At 39.9% G+C, this 18,484-nt stretch overlaps 1 protein-coding gene across 1 annotated transcript; it reads left to right on the forward strand.

Moving 5' to 3' along the window:
- Positions 1-2,927: 2,927 nt before the first annotated feature.
- On the forward strand, positions 2,928-8,857 carry COQ7 (coenzyme Q7, hydroxylase). Its single transcript, XM_036767483.1, has 6 exons — positions 2,928-3,059; positions 5,859-6,037; positions 6,851-6,965; positions 7,048-7,187; positions 8,264-8,332; positions 8,656-8,857. The coding sequence occupies exons 1-6, from the start codon at positions 2,984-2,986 to the stop codon at positions 8,731-8,733; spliced, it is 657 nt and encodes a 218-aa protein (XP_036623378.1). The 5' UTR covers positions 2,928-2,983; the 3' UTR covers positions 8,734-8,857.
- Positions 8,858-18,484: the final 9,627 nt, after the last annotated feature.

Genomic DNA, 18,484 nt, shown 5'->3' on the forward strand with positions numbered 1-18,484 from the left:
CTGTTGCAATTCAATCAATTTTATTCAATTAAATATTAAGTGCCTAATTTGTTCAAGAACCAGACGAAAAATGGCAGCCCCCCCCTTTCAGATGAATTGATGGTTGTGTTGGTAGGTTTTTCTTAACCATTTTTCTGTTATACGGGAAGGCTCATGGAGGGATGGGGGAAGCAAATATATCCAGAAATCACTGTGATATAAAAACAAAAGGCATGAATAAACTTTTTTAAAAAAAGAAAATAAGTACCTTGTTCAGGAGGAGTTTAAATTTTACTGGAGGGAAGGTGCCACAAGTACAAAGAAAATATAAATGTAGGGTATGATGGTTGCCAAGGAGGGAACCAAAGTGACCTTGGAAAATGTGAGGAGAACACTTTTAAAAAATGGAGAGAACCAGGTGATCTAACCTTTAAATAGAAATTTAGGCTCAAACATACGATAGAAAAAGATGGTTATGTTATAAATAGAATATTGGAGAAAAGGATTCCTTCCTTTCCCCACCCTGCCTTTCTTTTATTATTTTTTATACATTAGGTTTTTAAAAATTTCAAATTTCAAATTATCTCCCTCCAGCCCCTCCCTTACCTGTTGAGAAGGCAAGCAGTATGATACCCATTATACATGCGAAGTAATGCAAAACATTTCCATATTATGTTGCAAAAGAAAAAAGCAAGAAAAACAAAAGAAAAAAAAGCTTCATTCTTGCTACCCATGAGCAATGACTATTTCTCCCATTATTAACATCTATTTATGTGAAGATTGTTCCATAATTGTGTTCACATAATTCCTATGTATGTCATGAAAGGTCGACTCAAATATTTTTTTACTTCTTTTACTTATTATTTTTAATTCTTAATTTTTTTTAATATTAAAAAATAGTTCCAAATTATCTCCTCCACCCCATTGAGAAGGCAAGCAATGTATCAGTTACATGTGTGATGGCAAGCAAAACATTTCCACAACAGCCATGTTGCAAAAACAAAACAAAACAAAAAACAACAAAAGACATGAAACAGTGAAAAAAATATGCTTCGATCTGCACTCAGACTATCAGTTCTTTCTCAGGAGGTGGATGGCATTTTTCATCATGGATCCTTTGTCTTAGATCATTGTCTTGATCAGAGTAGCTGTTAAAATTGATTATCTGAAACAAAAAGGAAACTGAGGACAAAGCTACTGAGCCATCGATGATTTAATTTGCAAAGCTAGCATTTGCATATTAAACCAGGTCACCTGACTCCTAAGAGGTCAGAGACAAGCAGTGATTTATAGAAATGACTTTTATAACAAAAAAGAGGAACTGGAAAAAATTACAGAAACTTGTTTTCAACACAATTCTATTGGACAAGGCAGGTTACAACTAGTTAGCTTCTCCCAGACTTTCTCAGTCCTGTGACAGACATCCTTTCCTCCAGGTTGTACTGGGAAGAGGAACTTGTGGTCAAGGATTAGCAGACATCCCTCCTCCTCCTTAGTAGCCATCCCTCATCTTCCTTAGCAGAGTCCATTCTTCAACTTAGACTCTATCTAAAGAAAAAGAAAAGGGGGCTTAACTTAACCTCTGGCTAACCTTTCTCCAGCTGCCAGAAGGGGGACCTGGTTTTCTAGATAAGGGGGACTTAGCCTTTTGAAAAACCTTATAATCCTATGATTATTTTATCCTTCTAAATTATCTGCTACTAATTAATAAAGTCTTCTCCTTCCATCTATTCACTAAATCTACAGGTAACCTAGACTTAAAGAACTATGTTAGTCTGGCTTAGTTTAGGCTAGCTCTTCCTAAAGAAAGGAGCCTAATTTTTTGGAGGAGAGGGCAGGGCAATTGGGGTTAAGTGACTTGCCCAAGGTCACACAGCTAGCACATGTGTCAAGTGTCTGAGGCTGGATTTGATCTCAGGTCCTCCTGACTCCAGGGCAGGTGCTCTACTCACTGCACCACCTAGCTGCCCCAAAAGGAGCCTACTTTTTAATCAAACTAAAACTAATTTGAAAAAGCTGATTTCTTTTTCACAACTATGTCTTTCACAGGTGATCATCCTTACAACGTTGCTTTATTGTGCACAATATTCCCCTGGTTCTGCTCGCTTCACTCTGCATCAGTTCTTATACGTGGTCTTGGGTTTTTCTGAAACCCTCCCTGTCATCATTTCTTATAGCACAGTAGTATTCCATGACGATCATATACCACATCCTGTTCAGCCATTCCCCAATTGATGGGCATCCCCTCAATTTTCAATTCTTTGCCACCACAAAAAAAGACCTCCTATAGATATTTCAGTACAACTAGGTCCTTTCCCCTTTTCTTTGATCTCTTTGGGATACAGCCCCAGTAGTGGTATCGCTGGATCAAAAGGTCTGCACAGCTTTCTAGCCCATTGGGCATAGTTCCAAATTGTCCTCCGGAATAGCTGGACTAGTTCCTAACTCCACCGACAATGCATTCATGAATGTCCCTATTTTTCTGCATCCCCTCCATCCTTCTTTTCTGTCCTGTTAGCCGATCTCACAGAATTCCGCCCCATTTTTCTTGCCATCCGTAAGCACACTGGTAGCAAGATAAATTCATGACGACTTGTGTTCTCTCCTGACAAGTTGCCCACGTAGGTCTCGAAGCCCTGACTCAGGTACTGCAGCCCCAAAACCTGACTTTTCTCCCCTACTTCACTTTCCCAAGCGCATGTGTGGTTCAGTTTCCAAGGCAGCCAGAGGATGCTCGCCCTCCATTGGCCTGGCCCTCAGCCAATAGGAACCCTCGATCTATCTTTCCAGACACTAGGAGCGGCGGCCGAGATTAACGAAAACGTGACCCCTCGGAAGGAGGCGGAAGATTTTCCCCAATGGGAACCCCAGCCCCGCCCGAGCGCGGCGGAGGAATGCCAACGTCATAAGCGCGTGCCCACGGCGCGTCCCCCAGGTCCGTCATCGGGATGCGCTGAGAGCTCTCTCGCCTGCTGCCGGGTGGAGCGCCGGCGGGGGCAGGACGATGGTGGGCTGCGCCGGGGCGCCCGCGGCTTCTGTGCTCCGGAGGCTATGCTCCGGGGCCCCGAGGCTCCCCGCAGGTAAAGGGGTGGGGCGGAGTCTCCGAGGGCGTGTCCTTAATACGACCCTGTGGAAGTGTGTGTAGTATCGGTGTTTTACAGGGGAGGAAACTGAGGCTGAGAGCGAGTAAGTGACTTTGTCCAAGGTCACGCAGTGACCCCGTGTCCGGACGAAAGACTCAGGGCTGAATAAGCCGGACTGCCAGGCCGGCCATGCTTTTTAACCCCACGTGGGCGCGCCTTGCCAAAGAGAGGGACAGAAGGGCTTGGAGTTGTGGTTTATGGGTACAGGACACGGGTTCCCTGCGGGTAGAGCTGTCTACACAGGAGAGCGCCGACTCGTTCAACTCAGTGGAGGCGCTCGAACCCAGGTCTTGGGTCCGAGGCCAGCTCTATCCCCCGGACGTGTAGATTGGCGAAGAAAAAGAAAGAAAAACGCTTTCAAGTATTAGACCTGTAGACTGTCTCCAGACAGGGGCTGGCGCGCTGGAGCTGCCTGGGGGGGGTAGAACCCCGAAGTGTCCCCCCACCCCCCCCCCATCAGAAGCAAGCTTTGGCCGAGAGTACCCAGCACGGTACTAGGCACCTTGAGGTGCACAAAAGAAGGCCCGTGAAACCTTTACAGCCCTCCAGCGGCGTACGAAAGGTCAGAGGCCACGGGTGTAGTAGGCAGCAGGTGGTTTCAGTTCCGTAAACACTAAGCCCCAGTTATACGCGGGCATCCTGTTTGGCACCGCGTGTAGGTGTGAAATCAGAGCTTATAAACAGTACCCGGCCCGCGCTGGGAAGACCTAGCCCGATTTGGTGCCAGTGTTGGCCCAGAGGCAGGAGAAGGCAGGGGGTGTGTGGTTGTTCGGGTGTGTCTGGCTCTTTGACCTCATTCGGGGTGGGGGCTTTTTTGGGCAGAGATGATGGTTTGCCTTTTCTTTCTGTGCCTCATTTTACGGTTGAGGAAACTAGGGCAGAAGAGGTTAAGCTGTTTGTCCAGGGTCCCACAGCCAGGCAGTGTTGCTTTGAGTAAGGTGAGTCTTCCTGACTGCCTGTTTCACCACCAGCAGCCCAAGGGTCTCAGTGTGATTGAGGCAAAGCCTATTCAGTGATTAAGGCTCGATAAGAAATGAAGCAAAAAGAATGGCCTTTAAAAAAAAATCCACATGGAAGAGGAAGACCTCCAGGGTTTCTGGCCAAAATAGAAACAGTTGCCACTTACATTCAGTCTGAGCCCGTCGGGCCCAAACCATGACCAAGTAGGGCTTGACCTGGGACCTATTATCCGCCAATCCTAGAGAGCCGAAGTGATTTGGGATTAAAGCTGGTCCTTAAGAGGAAAGGGGAAAAAAAAGTTTCAGAGATTGAAAATTCACATTCCTTTGGGGCTCAGCACCAGCAGGTAAGGGTGTGACTGACCAGGCTTGGTCATTGCCCTGATGGGCTTAGAATCCATGTGAATATCGGTTGTTTCTGTTTTGGCCAGAAACCCTGAGGGTCTTCCCTCCCACGTTGATATTTTTTTTAAAGAGGGGCTTTGTTTCTTATCAAGCCTTAATCATTAAATAGGCTTTGCCTCACTCAAACTGAGACGTTTTGATGACCTTAGGTTGAAAAGGCCAAGGATCCCTGCTGCATCCTAGGCCATCCCTAGTTGTCCTGATCTGTATCTGGCCACTGGACCCAGATGGCTCTGGAGGCGAAAGTGAGGCTGGTGACTTTGCACCGCCCTCCCTCACTTAAATCCAATCACATGTGATGGTATCACCATCCTGATGTCATGGTCTTCTTTGAGAATGAAGGACGACCTCTGTGAGTAGAAGAGGAGCTGCCCGTTTGGGACCAAACTGGAACTGGCCAGTTGGGCAACACAGCTTTCCTTCTTTCTTCCTTTCTCTATTCTTTCCCTCTGTCTAGCTGCCAAGGGTATGTTTATAGGGAACCTCTGTATGTATAAATATGTATATACACATAGGTTCCTTATATACATACCTTATATTTTATGTATACACATATGAATATATATGTATATATATATTTTAATATAGTTCAGCCCTTTCAGTTGTGTTACCTCTGTGACCCCATTTGGGGTTCTCTTGGCAGAGATTGTGGAGTGGTTTGCCATTTCCTTCTTCATCCTCACTGATTAGGAACTAAGACCGACAGGGTTAAGTGACTTGCCCAGGGTCACTCAACTTTGAATTTTTAGTAAGATGAATCTTTCTGACTCGGCCTAGTATTCTATCCACTATATTACCTAGCCTCCCGTTTTGTGTATCTGTATACATATATATTTTGTGTGTGTACACACACCCATATACACATATACATCAGTGTATGCACACACACAAAAATGTATACACACATATGTAAGATGCATTTAGTAGTTCAGCTTAGATGTAGTCCGGAAAGGAGTATGAGATGAAGCCAGAAAGGTAGAGTGATACCAGGTTGTGGAGAAACTTGAGTGCTAGGATAAGGAATGTGAACTTTATGTAGGAGGCAGTCAGACTTCTGAAGGTTTCTCAGAAGTGACATTATAAATGCTTGTTGAATGGAGTGATTAGATCTAGACTTGAGGGAGGTGGACATGGCTGTAGAGTGAGGTGGATTGCAAGGGACAGAAAGTGGAAATGATGAAACTTGTTTGGAAGCAGTAGCCCTTGCAGGTTGTATTGAGGGATGTGGATAGATTTGAGAGAAAATCAATAGAAAATTAAGTATAAATAACAGTAAGGTTTAACTCTTACCTGGTCTTTACAATTAGATTAGGAAAAGTCAAAATCACCTTTGTTATAACTACATTCTCACAAAGCACAACTTTTTTTATAGGTTATGCAAGCAGTGCCAGCATCAGATTTTGTAGTACGGGAAAGACCTATGAAAATATCAACTATGCCACTGTAGATCGTATCATCCGGGTGGATCATGCAGGGGAGTATGGAGCCAACCGCATATATGCTGGACAAATGGCTGTACTAGGTAGAACAAATGTCGGACCAGTTATTCAGGTCTGTATATATGAATCTTTGCTCCTTATACTTTGTTCCACTAAAGTACTAATTTGATTATAAGTAAATATATCATCATTGTATTTTGTAGGTAATTCTAGTTCTTAATTGTTTACATTCCCCCTGTTAATTACTATTTGAGGAAAAGAATAAGCCAGTTTATAAGAAGGAGGGGGAGAACAAAAAAGGTGGAAACTTTCAGTGTTTTTCCTTTTAGTTCAAATATATTGACTTGAGTACTTTACGTTTGATTTTATAGTCATGTTCGTTAGTCACTAATGAGGAGGAGAGGAGAGTCCAAGCTGAAAGCAAAAACTGACTATCAGTTAGCCTTGCCTTAATTGAGATTTTTGTGAGAAGTATGTATTACATTTTAGGAGCCTGGAATCAAATGACTACACCTATTATCCTGACCTTTTAGGTTTTAAAATAAGCAAAACAGATCTCATTTCTTTGTATTCCCATCAGTATAGATCTTTTGCCTTTATATAAACCCTGGTATTTCCAGAAAAGCTGTAACATAGTAAACTAATTTGGAAATGACCTAAATCTGTACTTGATGACATTAGATTCTCTTTTTTGAGATTATGTTTTCTCTTTTAAAAGTGAATGATGTAGGTTGAAATGGGGCAAAATGAAATGTAAAGTGTACATAAAGGCAGAAAGGAGAGAGGTCTTTCCCTCACATTTCTACCTTGACTTCCCTTTCATCGTATAGACTGAGAAAATGCAGTTTCCCTAGCGCACAGTACAATCCTTGTTAGACGTATCTGTGAGGTGGTTGGATTTTCTATTAATTTATTTCTCCTGCAGAAAATGTGGGATCAAGAAAAGGCCCATTTGAAAAAGTTTAATGAGTTGATGGTTAAATTTAGAGTCCGGCCAACTATTCTGATGCCCTTTTGGAATGTAATGGGCTTTGTACTGGGTGAGTATCCATTTAAGTGAATTATTTTACCTAAAGGAGGCTGAAAATGGAATATGATTTATTATAACGTGGACAATTTCAGGTGCTGGGACAGCCTTACTTGGGAAGGAAGGGGCAATGGCTTGCACTGTGGCTATAGAAGAGTCAATAGCACACCATTATAACAACCAGATTAGGACATTGATGGAAGAGGATCCAGAAAAGTATGAAGAACTCCTTCAGGTGCTTAGTTTTGTTTTGGAATTTGGCTGATTTAGAAAAGGGTATATGTAAAAATTGGTATTCATTAAAAATAAATTTGAAGGGATCTCGGATAGCATTGGATTTTTATTTTATAGGAAGCTGAAGTCTAGATTTTTGGGTGACTTGCTGAAGGTCCCACTGCTAGTTAGTGGAAGAGCTAGGACAAGACTTTAGTCCAGAGTGCTTTCCACTGCATCACTGTTGGCAGATTCTGAACAAATACCTTTAACATAAATGGAGGTCAAACAAAAGAGTAAAGAGAATCATTTAGTCACTTTCCAAACAAAATATATAGAATTATTTTGTCCTCATGATTACCATATATGTAGCTTCCGTGTGGTATCAATCTTTGAAAATGTTTCTGCTTTTATACCTTTACTTCTGTGTGTTTTTAGGGATATCTAATTTCATGTGATCAACTTCTTGAATCCAATTTAGTTTCAAGGTCAAAAGTGCCAAAGTCTTTATAAGAGAGGAGGCTGAGAAGTGCTATGTCATGTTTTTAAGCCCCTTTTCTGCCTTATTTGTGGGTCTCACTCAAAAAAAAATGAGTAAATTTGTGCCATATCCACTGTCTTTGGCCTTTGTTTAATCTCATATATAAAACATCAGTAAAAAACAAGCACATTCAATAACTGCCATGTATCTTCAAATATAAGATGTCCCAAGAGAATTAAAAAGAAACGTATACTCAGGGTTAGCAGTATCACCCAAGATAATAGTATGTGGAATGCTTTATAAAGCAAAAAGTACTAATAATTTTCACATTTGCATAGTGCTTTGTAGTTTACAAAACAGTTTCCTTACAACAATTCTATGAGCTTCTTAAGTAGCGATATTCCCCATTTTACAGATCAGGACCCAATCTCTTCCAGGTAAAGTATTTGTCCCAAAGCCAAGCCAGCAGTCTCAGGAGCAGAGTTAGGATCCAAACCCAAATCTTCTCAGTTGGAGTCTAGTGTCTCTCTGAGGTTGCAGACCATCTGAAGACATGATTTGCATTTTCTGGTCCATAAAATGCTATTGCTGTCTTGCTGTTGTTTTTATTTAATCAGATAATTAAACAGTTTCGGGATGAGGAGCTAGAGCACCACGACACTGGGCTTGACCATGATGCGGAGTTGGTAGGTGCCTGTCATTTACATATTGCTGTGGGTGCTCTGGCCGCTATTATTTGGAAATTGGAGTGGTTGCCAGAGAAGAATTGTGCTACAGTACTCATGTAAATTGTTCACTTGGGAGTCCTGTTGTTTGCTCGCTCTTAATATAATTCTTCCCAGTGGCCTTTCATCCCCCAAGTATGAGGAGTATTATTTTATCTTGTTATTTAGTGTGTTAATGTGAATTACTTCTCACTTGTTAGTTTATTCTATATCGTTCACTATGAAACTTCTCTTGCGACTCTGCATTGCACAGCTAATAAACTCAATCTTACATTTTCTTTTAGGCACCAGCATACGCCATCTTGAAAGGCGCTATTCAGGTTGGATGCAAAGCTGCAATATATTTATCAGAACGATTTTGAAATAATTCTTTGTGACATTATGTAAAAGATGATAGTAACTGAAGGAGTTATGTTTGCATATGTGAACTTTATAATTATTGTGAATTTTGTTAATAAATTGAATAATTCTATTCTAAAAAAAATATTTAATTTTTCTATATCCTGCCTTCATGTCTCAGGGTGACATTCAGATATATGTACTGATATTATAACAGAGTTATTCCTACCTTGGTCTCATCTTTAATCATTAGATATAGATGATCACCAAACTAATAGAAAAATTTGAAAGAACAGAATCAAAATTCCTTGGCATCATAAAGTTGCAGTCATTTAGAAACATTAGTATATTTTAAGATTCATGTGTCAAGACTTTTCTTCAGTATTACATTCTCTGTCCAGTAAATCAGAATGCTTCATAAGGAATGGAAGGTGCTCTTTTTTCAGGGCTTCTTTATGTAACTTGGATTTTTATTCTTTTTTTAAACTGTTTTTTGGAAAGTTTCTTAGTGCCCATTAGAGAAATTGACCCAACATGACTAAAATGATTGTATTTGTATCTTTTATGACTTAACATTCTTAGGATTCAGACAGATTAAGTGGTAATAAAATGCTTGAGGACAAGTACTGTGTTTTAGAGTACTAGCCTTCCACATAGACGTAGCACAGCACCTCCCACGTAGACATGATAAATATGAATTGTATTGATTAAAAGGATTCAAACTCAATTCTAATTAAACATTCAAGTAGTAACCACAGCAGTTGGTTTGAGTTTGTTAAAAAATGTACCCCCCACAAATCTATGCTTAAGTACTTCACATATGTCTAGGTGGAGTAGTGTTCCTGAATATTTTTGTTAAATCAGAATGAAAAAAAAAAGATAAGATTTTGTATTCGCAATCCTTCTTATTCTAGATGCAGTGTTGGAAGGGACCATTTACTCTAATGCTACTTGTATAGTGAATCCTATAGTCTAGGAACACCCCTGAAAAACAACTATTTAGCCTCCTAAAATATGTGCCGTTAGTTGTTGGGGATGTTGTAGTGGTGTTCAGAATTTAGGAAGGGTTGGACCTCTGAGGTGCCGTCCAGCTCTGTATTTTACAACTCTAAGGCAGCATATTACTTCTGCTTTTCTGCTTCCAGACACAGAGCACTAAGGCTTTATTTATTTTTTTGGTAGAGGGAAGCATTGTTAGAAGGTTTAGAAAGCCGAAGGATGATAGCCCCTCCACCTTTTGTCTTGGCTAGCGGTGGAGGCAGTCATTTCAAATGAATCATCATCTAAATACAGGGCTTTAAATTTCATGTTGTATGGAAAAACTTATTCCTCTGCATGTTGGGTGGAGAAATTACTACTTTAGTAGATTGACCTTTAAAACAGCATAGTGATAACAAAATCTTTGGCTTCCTGGGAAAGTAATGCTATTTCTTAACCTCTCATAATGTGTTTTGGTGGTTATGCTTGTATAAAGGCCCTTTGCATCATGACTGACATTTTTATGAGAAATCTGTGTTTACTGAGCATATCCTTCACAGGCAGTGAATATGATGTGGGCTGTTTATACATTTATTTTAACTTTTTTATAACTTCCAGAACAATGCCAGGGAAATTGCTTCCTCTGAATCCCTCTTTGATTCTTCTTAATGTCATTACATCTTGTCTTTGTGTATTAACATGGCCGTCTTGTCTTTTTCTTGCTTACCTTTCTGATCTTTCAGGGAAAATGTACTTATAAAACTGGATACCAACCAAGTATGATGATAGATAGTAAAATGGGTTATTGTGTCTCAAAAGATATGTGTATTAACTACAGTTCATTTCACAATGGGTTAGACCATCCCTCTGCTTAGTGTGTTGGCATATTGACTCACATACATACCTTACTTTCAGGTATGCTACTAGGGAGCCTTCTAGACTAGAACAGTATGTAAAATAAAGAGCAATCTTTCCAAGTGGTGTTAGAGAATTTTCAAAGAAGGATCCATTCCATTTCCTTTTTTTCTTCCTCAAGGACTTCTTTGCTTCCCAGGACTTCCACCCTCCCTCTGTTGTGTTCTAAAATGGCAGCCTGGCTATGCTGTGACTCAACAGGGCACGTCTTTCATAAAAATGTAGGGAGACAAACTTGCCAAGTCTAAGACAGCCTGCACTCTGTCCACCAGAGGGTGCTGCTCTCCCAGAATTAACATGTTTTTCAGTGACATCACAAAGACTGCGGATTTGGTATCCAACACCACTATTGATTTCAGAAATCTGACGCTGATAATTCTGTGAAAGCTTCTTGCTTTGCTCACTACCTCCCCTCTGGCCTAATTCACCCACTGGTTGTCTGGTGTTGACAACATGATTGCTTGGACCAAACTGACAGCTGAGTAGGAGCTCTAGGTTTCTTCATTTTAAGATATGATATCTCATCTGGTTATGACATCCATTCTTATATCCCTCTAAGTATTCTTAGCAGGATGGTTGTACTTTTCTGTCCAAAAAAGGGAAAGGGTGACAAAATGAATGGGAATGATAGGTGAGGCGTTATTCAGCTCTTCAGGGATGTTTAGTGGGAATGCCTGTGTCCCTTTGAACAAGGAACCCTAGGGCGCTTTACTGAATGCCATAGTTTTGCTTCAGATAATCAGCCCACTTATTTCACAATTTCAAAGTATATCTGTGATTTTTAGGGTGTGAATGTAGCTCACAAGCTATTAGGTAGAAGGTGAGAACAAAAGTAATGGAATCCTGCCTCCTGTTTGACCTTCTTTGGTCATCAGGAAAGCACGGCTTGCTGTTTGCCCCCAAGGGATAGTATACAGAAGCCTGGCACATATATTAGCCTATTATTGGATTTCTACTTAAGTTACTTGGGTAACAATCACCTTTTAATTGTAATTAATTTCTCTTTAAACTTAGTTACAAAGACATTTTAGATGTAGAATGTCAGAGCTTCTTAATGTTTGACTAGGCCAAGACTGCATCAGCATAAAATAGATGTTTTTTAGAATTTAATTTTCAGGCTTTGCCCTATCCAGTGTTACACAGTGTGCCTTTTTCTGTTTTGTTTTCTTTGCTTAAATTTGGATATGGCTTCTATCCCTATTTTCTCCAAGCATTTCATTGCTATGACAGCTGGAGGTATAGCCTTAAATTTCCTTCATCAGCTGGTAACAGTAGGTTGCAATTATATACCCATGTTCAACAGATAAAACTACGTCCGTGTGCTATAATTTCCGTGCCTAATTTCCCAGCACGTTTATTGAAATAATGAATAACTAAAGGTGTCACCTGTTGTGCTTATTGCCTGGTATTTTAGATGCTTTTAAACGTGAACACTCCTGGCTCCAAAATGATAATCGTTGCCAATTAAATATTATTTGAGTACTCTATAAGTATGTGGCATTATACCATGTTCTGGAAAATTTTAAAACATGAAGACGGTCCCTTTTCTCAAGATTAGTTTGGATTGAGGCCAGTGAAAATCTAGCCATATTCACATGTGTGCACAGTGATACAAAATAGCCAATTTAGATTTTTTTTTTTTTTTTACCATATCGATAGTGCATCTTTTGCATTCATGCAGAACGTCCATGCAGTAAAACTCCTGGTAATGCCATTTCCTTGTCCACAGACACCAGGAGCCGGCAGTTAAATAGCTCTTTAAGGTTTGCAGAGCACTCTGTGTTCTCTCATTTGATCCTTGCCACCACCACGTGAGGTGGCTACTATTATTATTTTACAGATGGGGAAACTGAGGCTGAGACAGTGACTTTTGCCCAGAGTCACAAAATTAGTAAGCATTTGAGGGAGGATTTGAATTCAGCTTTTCCTAATACTAAGTAAAAAAAAGAAACAACTCTGTCCATGGTACCAGCTAACTGCCTGAAAAATAGCATGTACTTGTCACTGAGGCCTGTGCTGCCAGGAAGTCCTAGAAAATCATTGTGTAGCCCAACAGAAAACTGAGCCTTAAATCCAGTTCACTCTGGAGCTCGAAGCTTAGGTGATAGGTCCCTGCCCTCCCAGCACAGGGTAATTAGTATGTACTAAATAGTAGCTGTTTTCTCTTTCCCCTGAGAACCCTGAGGGTCTTCCCCTCCCAGTTCGATTTTTTTTTTTTGAGTTTTGATTATAGGGGGCCATCCCTTGATTAACCTCTTAAAGAGGCCTATTCACTGAATGGGGGTTACCTTACTAAAAGTGAGAACCTGAAAAGACCTTACCCTGAAAGGGCCTGGGTCTCCTATTGCATCCTGGGCCATCGCCAGTCATCCTGGTGAATATCAGGCCCCTGGACCCAGACGGCTCTGGAGGAGAAAGTGAGGCTGGTGACCTTGCACAGCCCTCCCTTGCTCAAATCAAAGTCAACTGCAAGTCATGTCATCATTTCCCTGATGTCGTGGTCCTCTCTAAGAATGAAGGACAAACGCACATGCAGAGGAGGAGGGGAATTGTTGGTGGGCTTCTTGCTTTGCTCACTGCCTCACCTTCCGTTGAATTTCACTCACTAGTTGTCTGGCATTGACAATATGACTGCTTGGGCTCCACTGTGACGGGAGTGTGAACTCTGGGCTTCTTCATTTCAAGATACAGTATTTTTGGTTCTAAGTTCTTACATTCACTTCAGTGTTCTCATAAGGATGGTTTTACTTTTCTGTCCAAAAAAGAGGAAAATGTCAAAACTTCTTAGGAAGCCTGTGGGGTCTCTATACGTGAATACAGGATATTTTCCCTCAGAGAACTTATAGTCTGAAAAGGGAGAAAAGTCAGGTTTTAGGGTGAATAGTTTTAGAGAAGTGAATTCATAGGCTCAGCCAATCTCAACTGGGCCTTAACATCAGCAAAGCAAGCCTTTTACTCCTCCTTAATGGACTCTTTTTCTCTCTCCTCAAAAATATTCCCAAACCTTCGCTTCTCAAACCTGCCCCCCCCCCCCCCCGGCCCAACCCTCTACATACCCTCTCAGCTGAGGACTTTATCTCATACTTTCCTGAGAAAATAGAGGCCACTTGCCATAAGCCTCATCTTCTCCCTTTTGCATTTTGAAACCTATTGACATCATCCCTAGTCCCTTCTCCTTTATTCTGGTCTTTTGATAATGAGGTGATCCTTCTAAGCTGGGCTAACCCCTCTACGTATTCTTGATCCCTTCCCCTCCAATTTCTTCTCAGGGTTTTTTGTGACCCTTAGCTACCTCAATTACTAGCTCTCCTTGGTTCTCCTCCTACTGCTTTTCACTCTCCCAGATGGTGTTATATCCTTGAACAGAAATAATGTAGATCTACTTGTCCATATCTTTTATGTTATACTTGCTTCTGAGGTTTGTGTTGGACTTTCTGTTTTAACTCATGGAAAGAGGAGCTTAGCAACCTCTCAGTCCCCATTTCTGAATCTTCACTTTCAGTTTTCTTGCATTTATGTGGGTCTTGTGAGATGGCCCCTTGGCATATAGCCTAGGCCTTTATGGTCTTGGCAAAATATATATGTATCCATACACACACACACACACATATACATATCTATATACACACACACATACATATATACACATACATACATATAATTTATACAAAGAGGTCCTTTCAGTAATATGTCTGAAATTTTATGGAACAAGTGAAAACTACATTTTTTTTGTATTTTTTAAAAATTCAATTTTATTTTTAGTTCGGAATTTTCTTTCTCCCTCCTCCCCTTCCTTCATCCATTAAGAAGGCAAGAAAGACAAAACCCATTACAAATATGTATAGTCATGCAAAACAAATAACCACATTTGCCGCCAAAAAAAAAAAGGAAGAAAAAGACAAAAAAATTTTTAAAAGCTTCATTTGTGTTCGAGTCCATCAGCTCTCTCTGGAGGTGGATAGCTGTTTCATCATGAGTCTTTTCAACTTGTGGCAGGTCGTTCTGTGGATCAGAGTCACTAGGTCTTTGAAAGTTGAATATCTTTGCAATACTGTTATTTTACGCATGTTATTTCATGTACATGTATTTCTTTTACTTGGCAGAGTGGGGGAATTTCCCAAATAGGAGTTTTGTCTTTGTGGTTTGTATCATACCTAGTATAGCTTTCTTTTTATAAAAAGAAAAAATCACATTGTGTTAATATCTTTTGTTTCTATATCTTCCTTTTTCTGAATATTCTTCTCCCTCTCCTCCCCAGCAAGTTATCCTCATAATAAAAGAAATAAAAAAGTAATTCTGCAAAGCTAAGCAACACATTCACTGTGGCTGACAGCATATGCAATATTTCACACCCGTAATTCCCTGTCTTTACAAATGGGGAAAGAGTTGTGTTTTCTCAATTCTTCTGGACCAACTTTTATCAATTAAATGGCTTTGGTTTTTTTTTTTCCATTTACATTGTTGTAGTCATTGCATATATTATTTTCTAGGTCCTGCTTACTTCTATTTGTGTCAGTTCATATAAGTCTTTTAAAAAAATATGAACAGATATTGCCTTTACCAACTACTCGTAATCTCCCAGCTGCCTACAATTAAAAGCTTTTAAAATACTGGCTGTTTCAGAAGTCTTAGGCATTTTTAAACTATTAAGGTTTAAAATTGAACCGAGTGTTTTGGAACATCCTCCACAATAGCCTGGTGGAAGAAACCAAAATCATGTGGAAACCAGAGGAATTACAAGTCATCTGTGCCTTCCTGTCTGCTGTTGGAATTGTCCCAAAGATGCTTTCAGTGAGCCTATAGAAAATGATCTTATATCCCAAAACTTGTGTTCAGTTACAAAAAACAGTTGTTCTATTCACTTCTAAAATAGTCTATAGAACATTGATTATAAAAGAATAACAGCAGAATATCAGGTTGCCCCAGGACCACTTCTATCCAAACTTCATATAAGTTTTTCCAAGCTCCTCTGAATTCATCATAGTCTTTGTTTTTGTTTCCTTGGCAAAGATATTGGAGTAGTTTGCCATTTCCTTCACCAGCTCATTTTACAGACAAGGAGCTGAGGCAAGCAAGGTTAAGTGACTTGCCCAGGGTCACACAGCGGATAACTGAAGCCAGATTTGAACTCTGGAAGATGAGTTTCTGACTCCCAGCCTAGCGCTCTATCCGTCGTGCCACCTAGCTGTTTTTTAGCACAACATAAATTCCATTTCGTTTACGTATCACAATTTTGTTTGGCCATTCCCCAATTGATTGGCATCTCTTTTAGTTTCAGTTCTTTGTAATACAGCTATAAATATTTTGGACTTTATACATGGACTTTTCTGTTGCTAACTTTCTTGTAGCATATGCCCAACAGTCCAGAGCCCTAGGTTAAAGGATATAGGCATTGTAGTCCTCATTTTCTCCCCACAATTCCAAATGGCTTTCCAAAGCAGTCAGGCACCAAGTTCACAGGTCCACCAGCAGTATATTAGTGTGCCTTTCCTATGCAGCTTCTCCACCATGGACTATTTTTATCTTCCCAGCAAGGCTTTATTAAATTTTAGATCAGAGTGGAGCATTTATACATGCATTTTTATAGGAGTCATAGGAGGAGTTTCTTGAATAGAGTGAGTTATTCCAAACTTCCGTGACTTGGGGCTGCTGTAACAACCATCCTAATATAATGTACAAAGGAAAAATGAATAAGATGATGCCTATAGTTGAATTTGCAGTACAGATAATGTTATAGAATGTAACAGACAAGATCTAGAGTGGGGTGGAAAAGGCTTCATGGGGAAGCTGGGACTTGAGCTGAGTCTTGAAGGATGATTAGGATTTGAATAAGTTAGGAGGTACTTTTTACACAAATAAAGAGAGACCGAAACAATTGGAGTAATATTGCTCATGGGTAGGCCAAGTCAATAGAATAAAAATGACAATTCTACCCAAATTAATCTACTTATTCCGTGTCATACCAATCAGACTACCCAAAAGTTATTTTATTGAGCTAGAAAAAAATAAATTTCATCTGGAATAATAAAAGATAAAGAATATCAAGAGAAGCAATGAAAAAAAGTAAAAAAGGTAGCCTACCAGTACCAGAACCGAAACTGTACTACAAAGGAGTAATCATCAGAGTGCTCTGATAGTGGATAAGAAATAGAGTAGTTGATAGATTAAGTATATAATACACAGAAATAGGGGCAGCTAGGTGGCACAGGGAGTGGAGCACCAGCCCTGGAGTCAGGAGGACGAGTTCAAATCCAGCCTCAGACACTTGACACATGTACTAGCTGTGTGTGACCTTGGGCAAGTCACTTAACCCCAATTGCCCTAACTTCCCCCCTGCAAAAAAAGAAAAAAACAATACACAGACGTAAATAACCACAGTAACCTAGTGTTTGATAAATCCAAAGATCCAAGCTATTGGGGCAAGAAGTCACTATTCGACAAAAACTGCTGGGAAAACTGAAAAACAATTTGCAGAAACTAGGCATAGACAAACATTTCACACCATATGCCAAGAGAGGCTAAAATTGTTACATGATATAAAAGGTGATATAAACAAATTAGGGGAGCACAGAAAAAATTACTTGTCAGATCTATGGATGAGGGAAGAGTCCATGACAAAACAAGAGATGGAAAGGATTATGGTAGGTAAAATGGATATTTTGATTATATTAAAAAGGTTTTGTAAAACAAAACCAATGCAGCCAAATTAGAAGGAAGGCAGAAAACAGAACATTTTATATTATTTCTCTGATAGAGTTCTCGTTTTTTTATAAGTCATGTGTTCGTGTTAAGAGTTAGAAAACATTCATTTATTTAAAATATTTTCAAAGGACTTGTTAAGTACAAAGCCCTTTAAAAGGAATTATGGGTAGGGATACAAAGGTATATAAAACAGTCAAAGGACTTTATTTTTTAAAGGAATTAGATTATTGCAGAAATAAGTAAGAGGCAACACAGGAAATATTTAAGTGCCATAAGATAGGTACGTGCTATATTCTATGCAAGTTCAGAAAAGAAAGAGAGAGAGAGAGAGAGAGAGAGAGAGAGAGAGAGAGAGAGATCCAACTTCTGGTTAAGTAAGCCGGTGAAAGATTCATGAAGGCATAGGGCTTTGGAGTAGGGGTAGAATTTTCACAGGAGGTTGTATGGTAGGCAAAAGCAACAATGCAACAACCAAAGTCATAAAGTGAGTGTGTCATGGACGGTGATTCTTTTCTGATTGAGTCTTTCTCAAAGATCCCTCCACTCTAGGAGAAAAAAAAATAGCTCAATGTACCCTGCTGTCCCCTCAAGGTATTAGCTCATATGTTGCCTCCATTCTCAGTCAAAAACCTAGAAAATGAAGCATTGCCTCCAGTTTCTATACTATGGCTCATCAATACATTGTGAACTGAATTCCTGCCTCATCACTCAACTGAAACTGTTGTCTCCAAAATTTTTAGTGATTGCAATTATGAAACATGTTCCTCTCCCCCTACCCAACCTAGTTTTCACCCTTCTTTATTTAGCTACTTTATTTGACAATACTGAAAACCTTCTCCCCATGGAGACTTTTGCCTCTTTGGTTTTTTAAGATGCTACTGCTTCCTGTTTCCCTTTCTACTTGTTTGACCCTTCCTGATACTCTTTTGCTGACACAGAATTCATATCACATCCTCTTGCTGTGAGTATACCCCCAAAGGCTTTTTCCTCAGGCTGCTTCTCCCTCTCTATACTCTCCAGGTGACCCAAGCAGCTACCATGGATTTAATTACTATGTCTATACAAATGACTCGGAGATCTGCAAAACCATCCCAAGTCTTTCACCTGAGCTCCCTTTACATATCACCAAACAGCTATTCAATATTTTAGACTGATGTTCCAAAAATGAATTAAAATCAG

This window comes from Trichosurus vulpecula, chromosome 1 (assembly GCF_011100635.1).
Source record: "Trichosurus vulpecula isolate mTriVul1 chromosome 1, mTriVul1.pri, whole genome shotgun sequence".
Lineage (NCBI taxonomy): Eukaryota > Metazoa > Chordata > Mammalia > Diprotodontia > Phalangeridae > Trichosurus > Trichosurus vulpecula.